At 43.7% G+C, this 15,916-nt stretch overlaps 1 protein-coding gene across 4 annotated transcripts in view; it reads left to right on the top strand.

Annotated features, from left to right (window-relative positions):
• Positions 1-3,485: 3,485 nt before the first annotated feature.
• Positions 3,486-15,916, top strand: part of TMCO4 (transmembrane and coiled-coil domains 4) — a 34,395-nt gene continuing 21,964 nt past the window's right edge. Inside the window, exons 1-5 of one of the 4 annotated variants that reach the window (XM_068414862.1) lie at positions 3,486-3,546; positions 6,761-6,945; positions 7,370-7,544; positions 11,992-12,019; positions 14,008-14,140. In XM_068414862.1, the coding sequence (XP_068270963.1) occupies positions 6,767-6,945; positions 7,370-7,544; positions 11,992-12,019; positions 14,008-14,140 (515 nt within the window). In that variant the 5' untranslated portion in view covers positions 3,486-3,546; positions 6,761-6,766. Of the gene's footprint in view, positions 3,547-3,648; positions 3,692-6,610; positions 6,653-6,760; positions 6,946-7,369; positions 7,545-11,991; positions 12,020-14,007; positions 14,141-15,916 lie in introns of those variants that run through there. The other 3 variants (XM_068414859.1, XM_068414858.1, XM_068414860.1) reach the window with 3 other exon arrangements.

The following is a 15,916-nucleotide window of genomic DNA, read 5'->3' as shown; positions in this document are numbered from 1 at the left end:
GCAGATAAACCAGATTAGACTGAGAGGGTAAGGAGCTGCTGTCCTCCTAGAGTCTGGGGAAAAAACAGGTCTATTTTCTGCCTAAGAACACGAACCTTCAAGGGAAATAAATGCTTTGGGTTTTTTTCTCATATATTTGGACAGCAGCTGGCTTATTGCAGAGTACATAGGTAGTGACATTTGCTAATAACCAACCAGAAAAAAGCTTTTCAACTGGGCAAAGGCAGGTAGTTTTAAACCCCAATACTGTATTATTCCAAATACGAAAGAATGGACCAGATATTCAGCTGTACTGAAAATTTCAGAAACTCTTGCCAAGTCTTTCAGCTCATAGACAATTTTCCTGCCAAGTTCACTTCACCAGCACTAGTGGGTGACTGGTGCTGTAAAGGTTTGTTAACAGATATATTAATATGGGCCTGAAGGTAACGTGCATGAATGCATCAGGGTAAGCTAAAAGGGTTAAAGAAAAATCATGTGCTAATTGCTACAAGAACACTGATCTCATTCAAATGACCACACAGCAAGGAAGAAACAGACTGTCCTAAAGCTAAGATGACAAAGATGAACTGGACCAGAGTGATAAAATTATCCCAATTAAAAAAAAAAACACACACACAAAAAAAAACCAAACCAAAAAGAACGTGGGGAATTTTGCCTAAATGGGGAAGAGACCAAGCAAGATACCCAACAACACCAACTCCAGAAGGGTGTATACGTTGCACACAGTATCAGTTTGCCATCATCAATCAAGAAACATAATGAAGACTTCAGAGGCCACATCCCTTGTCCCCTGTATCTCACACAGCGGAGCCTGTCCAGCCCATGTGGGCTTGTCAACGCAAGGGTGTGAACAAATGAAATCAGAAAATGAATGTGAACAGGAAAAATCAGTTTGTTACATATCACCCTGCCCTTCCAAAAGGGTGCGTTCAATTTTATTACACTAATTTCTACAGTGTCAAAAAAAAAGGCCAAGAGAAAAGGGCTTCCCTCAAGGCAGCAGGAAGGAAGCACGCATGCTCTGGGATTACCAGTGAGAGCCTGGCCCTCTGAAAGAACCTCTCTGCATCCATACGGTAAGATCACCAGCCTTGGAAATCCAGGTTTCCACCCCCACTGCTTTGTATCTGCACCTTCCAAGCCTGCGTTCAGCAGTTCAACTGAAATGTTTCTTCAGCCTTTGAGAGCCTCTAACAATCAGCTGATTCAGAGTTCGTGGATGTTGGTGGGGGTCATTTGGCCCTAGAACTGGATATCTTTATAACAGCTGTTGATCTCATCTGACAAGGTAAGGCTCGATGATAATGTAAACCTTTGAAGCAGCAACTAAGTTTATGGAGAAAAGGCCAACAAAATTGTATTCCTATTCCAAAACGTAAAGCACTTGCTTGTACTCAGTTTTAATTCATGCCAGGCTTTTTGGCAAGAAAGTTTTGGCTCCAAATGACCTGCTTACCTTACCTAGCTGGCTCCTGATTTTGCATAGTGATGAGGTAAACACTGTAGCCTGGAAGAAAGAGGTTCCTAATGAGAAATGGGCCCAGGCAGTAATACTCAGCCGTACCTGACAAACTGCATAAATATTTGAGAACTGTGATTTACAAAGACAGAATCCCATCGAGACACTAAGAGCACAATAAGACCCAACAGTGGTATTTAAGGATTATTGTCTGTATAGACAGAATCCTGGACTAGAAGCTTCCAAGGTGTTTTCTTTAACAATGCGTGTACACAAGCCAGTTTTAGTTACACAATATGCCTACCCTTTTGTCATGCTGTGCTCCCACCCTGCCCCTCTGTCCACAGGGCCCTTCTCAAAGCCACAACTTGCCCCATCCCAATCCTTTTCCAGGCTTCTTGTCAACAAACACCATCACCATCACCCACCACAGTCGCTAATTACTTATATAAGAGAGTGGGACAGGTGCCTGAAAAATTTTGAGTGTAGGTGTTCTAAATTACTGTTAAATGTAGAAGTCTCGCTTTATCTACAGAACTTTAAATTATCCATAATTGTGCTGGCTTTGATTACTATTAAACTATAGAATGAGATCCCAAGTTTACAACATCTGGTAAAACTCACTCCTAATTGTCATTCCACTCAACTTATGTTTTGGTCCACTTTTAGCAGCTCTTCTGCATTATCACACAGATAGAAACAGGCGAAAATAAACATGGAATAAATACCACATTTCACACTTCCACATCACTCAGATTCCGTACAAAGAGAGCTTTAGGTCCTCTAACACAGAACTGTCAAATCTACAAGAAACTAATTTGCAGATTTTGGTCTGAGAGCACAGATTTGTGCCCTTGCTTGTTGTGAACCATTTGCAATTTGTCCATTGTGTTGTGCAGTTACCCAAGTCACAGGTAAAGCAGATACCTTCTGCACCCTAACTGGGATCAACAGAACTGACCTTCTGAACTTCAGTGTCACATTTAATGATTACATGATGCTTAAAATACCTATACATAACATGAGTACTTGTGCGAGTAAACCTGAGGGGGTCTAATATTAGTAGCAGAACAAGATATTTGGCCAAATCAGTTTTTAAACAGAACTGGTACTCGGATTTTTAAAAAAAATTATTTATAAGTAAGTCCCACGTAGCACATTTTAAAGTATAAATCAATTATCGCAGCTACCAAGCAACCAAACCTAGTCTTGCTTTCATGAAGTGCAATCATACAGAAAAACTACCCTCTTTACCCTGAAGAAGACTGGTTTCTCTAAAAATTACTATACATTGGACTTAGGGTTCCAGCCTGAGACTGCTCTCAGAGCAAACACATTTCTTAAAACCCCCAAAACACAATGCAAAACCCTTATGCTCAGGTAGCTGAACTAACTCCAAAGCAAGTCCAATTAACCACAACGGAGCAAAGCCTCCCGAGCTGATTGTGCCAGTAACCCTGCTGCTATCAGAAGCACATACACGGCCCTCCTGTTTGCCTGATGAGGCAGACACACCTCACACACGCACATACTTCAGCTTCTGTCCGTATGGCGTTGGGATCCCACCTGCTGACACAGCACGAAGCGCAAGACACCACTGAAACTTTAGTTTTCCTCAGAGACACCAACCTGTCCTGCATGGAGGTGGCAAAGAAGTCTTGGGGCAGCAACCTGAGAGCAGCTTCACCAAACGCACATCCCTGCGTCTCTCTGTAATGCTCCCTCAGGGAGGAGGAGTTCTCACAGGGGAAGAAGGTCTTTAAAGGGAGCAAAAGGGCTGGTACCCAGGTAGGCCTAAACCCCGAGCGAGGCACCAACGTGTTGGACAAGGCCCGAGATAGCGGATAAAGGTGGGCAGCGAGGAAGAAGCAGCTATACCCATCTCAGGGCGGAGATGGACCTACCACCACCCCCCACAAGGGGGCAGGAGCCGGGTGAGGGCCCGCCCGGGGCTGGCGGCCGGCCCTCGCCATCGCCTCAGCCCCGCGCCGCTCCCCTCTGCGCTCCGCCATCTCCGCGCCTCGCTACGCCAGTCGCGCAGGGAAGCGTAGAGAAGCGGGACCGCCCGGAGCAGCCCGGCAGCCGTACGCAGATTGCGTAGTGTCGGCGGGAAGGGCGGGCCGGGCCGGGCCGGGCAGGAAGGGGCGGGCGGGCGGCGGCGGCGGAAGGGAGCGCGGAGGGTCCGATGTGAGGCCGGGCCGGCAGCAGGTCGGGTCCGGGCCGGGAAAGGTGGGGAGAGGGGCTGGGAACAGCCGGGGCACAGCTCCGCGGGCTGAGGGGGCGAGCGGGCGGGGCCTTCCCCTTAGGCCGCTCCCTGAGGGGTGGGCTGTGGCGGCGCCTCACCCCCTCCCGCTCCCGAGGGCTGGTTTCCTCTCCTCAGCGGCTGTCAAAAGTGCTAGTTTCTGTTAAAAAATGTCTGTATTCTAGCAGCAGAGGCTTCAAACAGTGATAAAAGTGAATATCGGCAGCTGCGGAGATGCCGGTCCTCACAGCTTTCCCAGCTGTCATTTTCTCGTCCCTCCCCGCAGCGTTGCCCACCCTCTGTGTGCTGACACCGCAGCTCAGTCGCTGCTGTCACAAGCATCTGCATTAACCAAATCAAACGCGCTCAGTTTTGCAACTACTTAAGCTTTTAGCTTTTCCATGTCCCCATCCCCTCAGTCCCTGGTCTCTGTTTTACATTTAGCACACATCTCCGCGGCAGCCCTCTGTATCACACGCACGTGTTTTTGTGGCAAAACACGATTTTATCTGGGACTGATTTAATTGCATTCTGTGTTCGTACTTCATATCTATGGATTAAAAGCGAAGGCCGTGTGCTTCGAGCATGTAAGCATGTGTGTGGCTCTGGAGCTTCGTGCAAGTCCCCAAGAAAACTCATCTGCCCAAATGTTTCCTCAGTCATGGTGTCCAATGCTTAACTGCAGTTCAGCCATGCCGTCCTCTGGTAAAGGACTTTTTGGCCAGCCTCATCTGAATAATTATCTACAGCTACTTCTCTGAAGTTGATGAGACATCTCATTAACTTTTGAGGGTCTCAGAGATAAGTGTGTCCGTGATTTGGTCACTTTTGTTGTAGTTCAGGATGAATGCGATGGCAGCATCTCCGTAATTCTTCTTCCAGAAGTAGGGAACATGTGTGTACTGTACAGAATTAGATCCACAAAATTATTATCTTTCCACTTTCCAAATAGGATTTTGGGAACTGCTGTATAAAATACACCACCTCTCAAGAAAACAAAGGGCTTTGTGTGAAAAGTGGGTGCTGGAAGTGATAAAAAAATTTCTCTTCCAAGTGACGGTTCAGATTATGGCAATGCTATTGATTGCTGAATCACATTGTTCGAGACAGAGATGTGAATTCCAGTGCCACAAGTTGTAAATAACTTTTGGGATATATTTCTAGCTCTCAATTCCCTCATCTTGGATTTAGCGGCAAAACTTCTTGGCCCAAGTTTTCTTTAGTAAATTGCGCATTGCATTTCTTTATGCTGCGTGTCTGAAAATCCAAGCCCATTTTTTCCTAGATATTTATGAAGAAGTAGATATCTATGTTGAGGGACGCACATCGAACGTATTGATCAGAGCATCTTCAAAGAAAAATATTTCAAAAACTTTCTCAGGATATTCTAGATGCTCAGTTGCATGAATTATTTGTTGTATAACGGCAATAAAGTTGCGTGCAAGACTATGGTGTCACTCCATAATTGGTGACATCTGTTACTGGGAAACAAGGTTAAACAGTTGTACTGTGCCTGGGTCACTCCACCTTCGCAGCTGCAATTCAGCAAGTGTAAATGCTGTTGCGTGTTGAGGTTGGTACTGGAGCGGGACTCCCGGGGCTGGGATTGATCCCAGGCACCTGCTTTCCTTGAGGAAGTGTAATCTGGCCCTTCCCTTCTCTGGTTGGTATGGAAATAACAGAGTTTATTTATTCCTGCGGACTTTGTGCTCCCATGTTGCTGGAATGTGATGTTTCCATGGAAACTCACTGAGATGCCTTAGACCCATGTGCTCAAGCTATGCGTGGCATCAGGAGGTAAATGTTTTGGGGGGCTGAGCTCTCCCAGGGAGAGAGGTGCGAGTTACGATAACCAGCGGCCCTTGAGTGATGAATTTTCCTTGCTTTTATACATCAGCAGTTAAATGGTAAGCCTTGAGAAGTATGAATTGCCTTAAATAAATTTCTGAGCGGGAAGGCAAGACAGACAGCTTTCCTGGAAGACCATGACAGATGGCATGCAGATAATAAAATCTCTTTAAAAAGAGCTGCTCCTGTGCTGCATTTCTTTCCTCTAGGACTCTAAAACTATCCCATAAATGGTGTCTGCATCCTCTGAGATTCAGTTGTAGTATCATGGGCTCCTAATTCCTATGTAGCCACTTTCCTTTCTACAGGGTTCAGAAGAAAGGAAACATTTAAATAGGAAATATACAATGAAATAGGTGGTTTGGGCCCCTTAGAAACTGATGGAATCTTGATGAAATCAGTAGAAATTTCAGGTGACATAAGAGCTTCGGAGCGGATTGTTACCCACGTTGAATTGTGAAATGAGCTGTTGTCACATCTGCCTGATTTCAGTCATCTCGGTTGGCCGCCTGTGTAACGAGGGGAGCTCCCGGGGAGCAGTTGTAAGCCGTTCAGTTGGAAGCGTGCACATCTGCGCTCTGAAAAAATGATATTTTGGCCCAGCTCAAGGTCCGTGTGGCGCAGGGATTGTATGTTTAGGGAAAGAGCAGCGGCAGGTTGTGTAGAGGAGAGAATGTTACAAGCAAAGCACAGCAATGTCCGTGGGACACATTACAAGTTCTCATCAGAGGCTGCAGCTGGACTCAGCTTTCTTAACGCCGTCAGCAAAATGAACAGAGGAGCAATTGGTGTCGGGGATGAGAGAGGCAAATTATTTCCCAGGCAGCTGTACTGGTCCCTGCACCAGGTGCAGAGCTTTTATTCTACATGTTATTTTTGTGGTAAACACGTGAATGATGTGGCTGAGCGGAGCCCAGTCTCTTTGCATCTTTAAGAGGACTTCTCCTTTTGCTGTGTGAAGTGTTGTCAGCTCATTTTGTGCAAAACTTTTGTGAACTGGTGAATGGAAAGTCTCCTGTTGTCTTCTTTGGTCACAGCACCATGTTGTGGGGCGATACACAAGCGGGACCTTGATAGACTTGACTTAATACTGACAGCAAGTATGACAGCTTGACTTAATACCGACAGCAATTTTTCTCCTTGCTTCCTGGTTTCCAACTGTTTGCTGTTTTTTTTTTCCTTTTGCTTTTTCCTCTTTCAACTTGCAGGTAAAAATGGCTGCAGAAGAGAACTGGAAAGGTCGGGCTTCCAAACAGCATAGCGGGGCTGAACAGGCAGGTGAAACAGAACCGTGTGTGCTTCTGGGCCAGCGGCTGGGTGAACCGGGAAGATTTGCTTACGCGGCGCTTTGTGGGATATCCCTGGCGTGGCTGTTCCCTGAGAAAGAGCAAAGGTACTACACGGGGTAGCAAGGGGTGAGCAAGGGAGGTGGCTTTTGGGTAGCAGCTCAGGGCTGGTATCAGCCTCCGTGGGAGGGCTTCTGAAGTTAGGGGAGTGGAAGATGCTTTTGACGTTAGGTGTTTTCTTAATGGTCTTGACTTTATCTCTTTACACCTTTAAGACTTTTATGCTTCAGCACAAATTGCATCCCTTAATTCTGCGGACGTCAGAGCATGTATTGCAGCAGGGGCTGGCCCCATTCAGATTGCTTATGTGTTTGTTTAGCCAGCTTGTGTAGCAACTCGCCTTCTGCTGACTTTTTACGATGCTTTGATTTTTGTGTGAACAGAAACAGATCAACATTTGAAAGCAGGGACCACTCAAAGCTTGCAAAAATACCCAGTTACGGAGTCTTGACTGTTCCTGTTGCCTTACAGCTCCTTCAGGACGGCATTTATTGAGGGCTTTGTGAAATGGCTGAACCTGCCTGAAGCTGTCTTACCTGCCATGACAGCATTTGCTAGTGGCTTAGGAGGTGAGGGCACAGAAACTTTTGCCCAGATTTTGCTGGAGGATCCCATCTTGAAAGAAAATCCTGTTGTCATTACCCAAGTAAGTTCATATGCTCCCTTCGCCTTTGTTTGCTTTTGCAAAAGAGATTTTTCCTATGTGGCTGTTTGCAACTGAAGTTCTGGTTTTGCATTCAAGGAAGTAAAATCAATATTTCTGATATGCATATATTTTGGAGCAGCTCTGTGGGTGACTGGCAGTCTCTCTATCCATAAACAGCTCATTCGAGTGATGAACGTGAGGCACGGCTACTGTCTGTTCAATTAACATTTTGTGTCTTTGATGCTTTCACTCTACAGAACAGAGAACTGTCAGACTTTTTTACTATTACTGTATTATTGCAGTGGTTTTGATTCATATGTGTGTTCTACAGATTTTGGTGAAACACTGAACATGACAGACCTGATTTTCATGTGTTTAAAAGCCCCTTCACTATACCTGTAACATAAAACACCTCTACATACTTGCTCCTAATTGCACAATTCCCAGAGTCTTTTTTCCAGAGTCAGCTTTGGCCGGAAGGAAATAAGTTATTGACTTTATTTTCTTTCCCTGAGAAAGTATTAATGAGACTGGGACTACTCTGTAATGTTCTCATGTAAAAGCTCACATAAAGATAAAAGAGGCAAAGCATTTCGGTGGTGTTCACCTTTTCTCAGCTGGGGAAGATATCTCCTCACCCAGCCTCACGTTATGCCGTGCAGGGCGAAGAGCACAGCAGGCTGCTGCTGATGCCAGGCAGAACGTGGCCACTGTCACCTCGCACCCTTCGCTGTGTGCTGCACACACGGAAGTGTCGAGGCATCCTGCATGCAGACAGATATTGAGTAATAGTTATCACAAACTCGCCTTTATCAATGGCTGGAGAGAACAGCAGATGCAAGAACAAGTAAGTAAAGATACGATAGGATTGAACTTTCTTGGTCATCATGACCAGCTCCCATTGTCTCAGCCATCTTTCATGTCTTCTAGTCAGTCCATAAAACGCCTGAGAGGATCCGCTCCAAACATCTGAATGTGACAATGCCCAAAGTCCTGTAACAGTATGAGTACAGTGACAGAAAACCTTAAGCTTAATTAACAAGTTAGGACAGATCTTCTGAAATAAGAGCAGCTGTTTTGCTGTTGTTTGCTCAAAATCAATAAATCCACACTCTGCTCTTTCTGCATTTAGATGGCTTGGTATTTCCCTGGTTGGTTCCCTCATTCTCTCTGCTTCAGGATGGATTCTCTAGAATTAGGCAAGTCTTCCTGCGTTGCTGCTGAGTTTATTAGGGGTGAAATTTTGGTGGAATTTAACTTGTGCTTGCTCTGAGCTTATGTTGCATAAGGGCTCCTTGTGCTTTTACAAAAGCAGCCTGGGATCAGTGGGAGCATGCGGTATTTTGCTCTGAGCCAGAGAACTGAGACACTTATCACCTGGATTCACGTAGAATACAGAAACTGTAGATAACAATTCTTTGATCAGTTGAAAGCAAAGATCAGGAATAGCTATCAGTCTAATGGCACAACATCAATACCTTATGCAGTCATATTTATGGGCAAGGTGATTGATTTTGTCAAAGGAAAGATAGAATTAAAGGTTTTTGTAGAGCAAGGCAGCAGAGGCTTGCAAGGTGTCTTTGGGAAACTTCAGTGTATCAAGCTGAGATCAAGCTGATCTGTTGCTTTATGGTGCTCTTGCTTCTTTGTATTCAGCTGCTACTGACACAACATTTACTGTTTATTTAACAAGGACACAGTTTAATTGCTCAGTGTGTTCCGTGGCAGGGTCCTGTCAGCACTAGTGCCTGCATTTTTGAATGCTCTCTGTCTCAGCGGTGCTGAAGGGATGATACATGAGCTCAGGAGATTAGAGGTGATCTCACCATTGATTCAATGCAAATTTGAGGATTATGGATTTTTATCTTTGTTTGCATTCACTGCAAATGACTAATACAGGCAAATGTTAGTTAACTGAATCCTCTAAGGACAGTAGTCATAACACACAGGTGATGGGTGCAGTATGAGAAGGCAGTGCAACAAAAACAGGTGAAGAAGTGATGATAGGTGAGAAAATGTTGAACATTCTTATGAATCAGTTTTTTGCTCTGAACATACTTAGAATGCCCATTTTCCTGTGTTTTTCTACACACATCCACTGCGAGGTGGATTGGATGCTCTCTGTTGTCAAGGAAGTGGGTTCTGAACTTGCAGCAATTCATAAAAAGCTGGCAAAGACTCTAAAGATTGCTCCCCTTTCTCTGTAAGGTTTCTCAATCATATGAGGGATAGTCTTGTGCATAGAGTTCATAGGGAGATTCAAAACACCAACTTAAAAATAAGACTGAAATATAATAACTGCTGCTTAGAGGCGGAAAACAAACTACTTGTGAACTAATCTAATCAATGCTGATTGGATTCCAGATGACTGCACAGCAGTATGTGCAAAGCCTAAACCAATTAGAAATAGTTGAGAATGCTGTTTGGCACAGATGCAATAAAAACAGTAGTTCCAGTTCACCTGATGACCTGTATCCATCCCTCACCTTTTGAAATGCATGCACATAAGTGCTTAGGCCAGATCTTTAAAAGAGGTTATTTGATATTAAGTGCCACAGATGATACTGGGCATATCGTGCAGGACCTGAGTCAACACCCTGGCTCCCTTTGCAACACACAGGGAGAATTTATTGCCTGCAAATGGGCTCTGCACAAACCAGTAACCCCGTTCGAGAGGCTGCTTACATCAGCCCATGGAAAATGATGGCAAGGAGGTCACAAGCTTCACCTTTTTCTAGGCTTCAGGGTCTTTGCTTGGTCAACTTTCTGCATGGGACTCCCAGCCCTGGACCTTCTGCTGGGCTTTGACACCTCTATGCCAACCTTTCCTCACAAAACTGCAGCCAGGGAGGAGGTGATTGTGCCCAAGTATCTAATACCTGGGTCGTTACAGTACCTGGGCTCTAGGGAACCAGAGTTACATTCCTCCCTCTGCCTGTGTGGATTAATGTCTCCAATTCCCACATCCCACCAGCCACCCTGGGGGACAGCCTGCAGCGTGTGTGCATGCACAGAATACTAATCATGACCAGACCTAAAAAGAAGCCTTTTTTTTCTGCAGCATGGTGATTGGGGGAACAGAGGAGACCTGATTCAGCGACTAACTTAAATTAAAAGGGTTATTGACACCCTGGAGAGAGCAAACCAGGACCTTCCTTTTCCTGGGTGAGCAAAAGAAGGTTTTCTCTGTGGACAGGAACAGCCACCCAGATACTCAGCAGTGTATGTGAGAACATTAGGCGGCAGTGGAGCGAAGGTTTTGGGGCTATACCTGGTGAAAAAGCACCCATAGGTGGAAGTTCAGCTGCCCTAATCCTTTGGTTCCCCCAGTCCTATGCAAAAGCTCTCTTCTCCTTTGTGAAATAGCAGACTCTCCTCATGTTAAAATGATATTCAGAGTCCAGGCACTTATTTTTGCCTGGATAATATCTACAGTTTGCCCCTTTTCTAGCAGGAGTCGGTTAAGGATGGCTCGTTCTCTGTTCTGCTCTTTTCATGCAGTAGGGAAAAGATTAGAGACATTTTTATGATACAAAGTTTGCTTAGGAGCTTACGGGACTAATAATCATAAACTCTTTGGCAGCATCCTACATCTTTGGCTGCATTTTTTGTGTTCCCAAAGGACTGAAGGATTCCCCGTAAAATTCAGCTGTGCTTTATTTGTGCGTAGGAGAGGGAAGTAGCTGGAGTGAGCTAGTGCTTAGTGTTGTAGTTACATAAAGAACTTAAAATTTCTCCAGTGACAATAAAAGAGGAGAACATAGTAGTAAAAACACTGGCCTCTTTTTTCATGGATTTGCCCACAGAAGCCATGTATTGGATTGATCTGTTTTTCTGATTCTTTTACAGTGAAGAGCCAACACAGAGGTAAGTCCCTCAATCTTGACAGATGGCCATAAATTCTGAGTTTTCTCTTTTTTGAGCACTTAATCCACAAGAACTTCATGGCAGTTCAGCCCTACCGCCTCGAGCTATGAATTCCCAGAATGCCAAAGAAAATAGGGGCCACTGGTCCATTCGAGTAGCATTCAGACCTGTTACTCATGTTGAAAATATGAGTATATATGACTATATAGCGAGCAGAAAGTATTAGAGTGGTAGGAGGATTAGAGCCCTGTTTCTCCAAAGTTTGAAGTCCGGTGTAATCATGGTGCTTTCAACTGCAACAGGATCACTAATAACAAAAAATATGGGATGCTTCAGCATATACCGAGCATTGTCTCCTTCTGTCCAGCAATTTGTAGCTGCATGTGGAGAATTTTGTACTGGAAGCATCTGGCTTTGCTCGGTGCTGCCTTGCTCAATTGTAGCTTGCTGGCTTCCCATGTTTGTGAGCTGATGTGCTGCAGTAATTAAATCATAGTCCGATGGGTTTTCATGCCTCCATTTTGATACCCTCAGCCATACATCGTCAGTTTTAACTTGAATATTCTTTTTTTCTTTTTAGGACCTTCTATCCTTCTCTCTTAGAGATGGTAAGTTTACCTAGCATTTGTTCCTTGTAAGAATAATGTAGATAAGTTTACATCTGATATTTTACAATGCTTAAAAAGCTCAAGGCACCATCCTATTTTATCTTAATTTCCTTTCCAGCAAAAGCAGCACACTCTTTCCCTGTGTCCACTACAGGAAAAGCAACTATTATATTAGGAATGATTAATAATACCTGTTAAAAACTGAACAACTGTTCACCTCCTTACCTTCATGTCGTGTATTGGCATGTAAATGTATGTGAAAATGTATGTAGAAAAGTTCTGAAGTGAAATACCCGAGTGGAGGGTTTTTTCTCCAGTGTTTCCAGGAGTGCAGGCCACCTCTTCCTTTAGGAAGGCAGTGAAGCTGTTAGGAAAATCTCAGCCTAGCAGATCTTCTGCAGCTTGCTTGTTGCCTAAAAAGAAAAAAAAAAAATCTGGGAATAAATTCCAGAGTGTCCTGTGAAGCCTATTATAAATAAATGTGATTTTACTCATATATTATATTACACATAAAACAATTTTATGGTTTACAATCCGTAACATGGATTAGTCTGATAAAATTAATTAAATAAAGACTGCCTACTGAACAAAATGTTAATTTCTAAAAGAAACCTGTTTTATATCACTACTTGCATTTTTTAAATCTCTGTGTTTTAACATGTTCTCATGGGGAGGAACTCACTGGTTACTGATTAGCCTGTTTCACTGCAGAACAAAGTACCTTTTTTGTTCTTGCTTTATTTTTAATGGAAAATTGACAAGTCAATTATTGCAAAACTGCTTATTTTGCTAAGCTGGAATTTAGAAGAAATATATTTTCAAGCCTTGCTGACTTACTGCCAAGCTGGCTAAGTAAAAAGCTTAAGCTGGGTATTAGCAGGCAGGAAGCAAGAAGGCTTCTCGTTAAAACACCTGCTTGGGCTTGCGGGACGTGGCACGTACCAGGGATGAAGTGAAGATAAATACTGTCCTTATTTCTCAACTAAGCACAAATTTTAAAAGTGGCGTCATTAAAGCCTACCGAAGTAGTTTGGTATCTTGGTAATGGTGGCAATAAATAAATAAACTTAATAGATTGCCAAATGCCATGTTTGATCTACGTGCGGCGGGTGTCAGAAACATCCTTTGTAGTCGGGTCTTGCTGGTATCTTCACCCACCCCTAGAAAAGCAATTGCATTTTTCATTCCAGAGTGCACCAAGAACTCTTCACAAAAGCCTACCATCAGCAAGCAGCAGGTGCTACTGAGAGAAACACATTAAAAAAGCAAGAGTTGGCACAAATAATTTAAAATATATTAAATTTAAAATGTCTTTTCTTTAAGAACACCTGCTCATAAGCTCAGGAGTAATAATTTCTCCTATCGCGTGTCGTCTGAGTGCACTGTCCACTCCTGCATCTCCACCAGTGAAGTATAAATGCAGACAGTTGTGAGCAATGCTGCTAGGGGAGCCAGCGTGTAGTTTTAAACTCCAGAGTCCCTCCTGCTGCAAATAAGATGAATTGAATATAAAGCTTTGCATGGAGGCGCATTTTTACAAGATACCATATCTTGCATTGGTGCATAGTTGAGGTGTACTGTGTCATGTTACCCATATATATATATATATTTGATATTTCCAGTTAGGACTGGTCTTGCTGCAGCATTTCTCTGCTGAGAAGAAAGATGCAGCCTGACCAAAAGGCCTCTATCACAGAGGATGAAGACCAAAGGGTTTGACATCCTTTTTCTGCCGTAGAGGCAATTACCTGGTGTAGTGACTCTGTTCACAGGATGAGGTTTGCAGGGCTGAAGGATTTTCCATTTATCACTCTCTTCTCTAGATAATAGGAGTTGTCTTCAAATATACGGAAGACGAAGAGGGCCTGAGGGAAGGAGCTGTGCTTGATGTGACGTGGTGCTCTAGCAGAGCTGAGTGAACCACTAGCTCTGTAATCTGGTGCGATGAAGACTGAGTGATTCATTTCCTGGGCTTCCCTCTGTTTAAGGGTACTACGATGCTCGAGCGAGGGTGTTGATCTGCCACATCACCTGGCTGCTGAGAATTCCCGTGGAGGAGCTGGAAGCCCTGGAGGAATCTCTGCTTGAGAGCCTGAAGGAACAAAAAGAGGAAGAGTCAGAGTAAGAACATTTATTTGGGTTGACTCTGGAATTAAAAAACACTGCTGGTGCTTGAAAGCTTAGCATTAATTACTTGTGCCTAAGTCCAGTCTCTGATCATTCCCCTCATGGCTCTTAGCATAATCATTTATGGCTTGATTAGGGTTGCAGAGCCCTCACAGCACTTTGGCTGCACTGAGAAGCAGGAAAGCTCAGCATTCTTAAAATCAGAGCTGAGACCCAACCTTGCAAGCTGGTAAAGGGTACTCTGCACTGAACTGCCTCATTTCCTTGTTCCAGTTGCCTCTCCTAGACTGTAGATTATGCTTAAATGCATTACAAAGATCTTGTGTCTTATCTCTTGCCCCAATATTCTTCAGATAGAACTGCCTCTTGCAGAATGCAGTTCCTCTAAATATCAGGATTAGATCCTCAGCTGCTCATTTTCTATGGATCTGTCCTTCTCTGTATCCTATTTAAGAGAGAGCTGTCTGACTCCTATTGAAGGCAGATCTTCAGGGCAACAATCTGCATCTTTAGATACTTAGGGACCTGACTCCTAATTCTGCGTTTATAAGATTCATTCTCTTAATCACCAGTTCTTAGATGTGAAACAGCCAAAATATTTGTGTCTATAAGAAATGTAGTATTTTTATATTCCGCTTATCAGGCAAGAATTGTGTGAAGCTTTAGCAATATCTAAGGCTGTAAACATGTCCGTAGTGGACTTTCAAGGGACTGTTTATTATTTTTATCTGTCAACTCAGCAAACAGGTTATGAGATGAACCTAAGTGCTAATAAAGGCTTTAATCAACGTCGCTGACACCGTACAGTTCAGACGTTACCAGGGGGTTCAGCACGCGATGGGTATCTTTCAGTTATAACTTTATTTAAATAAAGCTTAACTTCATAGTGCACTGTAAAAAGGGAAAGTCAAAATAATCTCAGAGATCAAGGACACCATTTGGCATGCTATTAGGAAAGCAACTGTCAAAAGTGGTTGCTAGCAGCTACGGAAGGAAAGCAATGACAGGTAGAAGTTTTCATGACAGTATTTTTATTTACTGCATCTCCAGGCAGGCTTTAGCTGCAAACTATCCTTCTACCCACATAACTCAAATTGCTCATTATTGCAACTGAAGCCAGGTTAGCTGTATTTCAGCTCTCTCGATGTCATTATTTTCAGCCTGAGATAACAGCACATCGACTATAAAAGCTGATGAATAACTATGTAGAATAGAAATTGCTGGATATTGCCAACTTAGGTATTAACAGCCAGACTGCAGCACTTATTTAAAGAACTGCAGGAGCAATTTTTCCAAAGCCAGGAGTTCAGATTGGTGACTGCACCCACAAACTCGTGCATATCCAAATACTGCGTTGACTGTGGGGTTGTAGAAATTGAACATGGTTATACAGAAATTGCTGAAGAGAGAGCCAGTGCAGGCTGCACTGGTGTTCTCTGCAGCTGCGTTTGCTGCTGCAGAAGGTAATAGACGATGTTTTTTTTGGAGTATCTCTGCGGAGACAAAGTCTCCATGCCGTGCAAGTCAGTGGGAGTTCTGCCATTGACTTGAGCGACGCAGGGATTTCACCCACTGTGCTTCATTCTCCTCCTGCTGTGTTTTACAAAGCTGCATATTGTTTGGGACTCATCTAAAATTATCTTTATCAAAATTACAGTGCGCTTAGGGGGTTCCGGGAAGGATTAGGCAATTATATGGATAATGAAAATCCACAATTAGGCTAGGATTAAGAGGGAAAATATCCAAGTTTGGAAGCAAGATAAATTCTCA

This window comes from Nyctibius grandis, chromosome 17 (genome assembly GCF_013368605.1).
Source record: "Nyctibius grandis isolate bNycGra1 chromosome 17, bNycGra1.pri, whole genome shotgun sequence".
NCBI lineage: Eukaryota > Metazoa > Chordata > Aves > Nyctibiiformes > Nyctibiidae > Nyctibius > Nyctibius grandis.
This window is presented reverse-complemented; position numbering and strand designations above follow the sequence as displayed.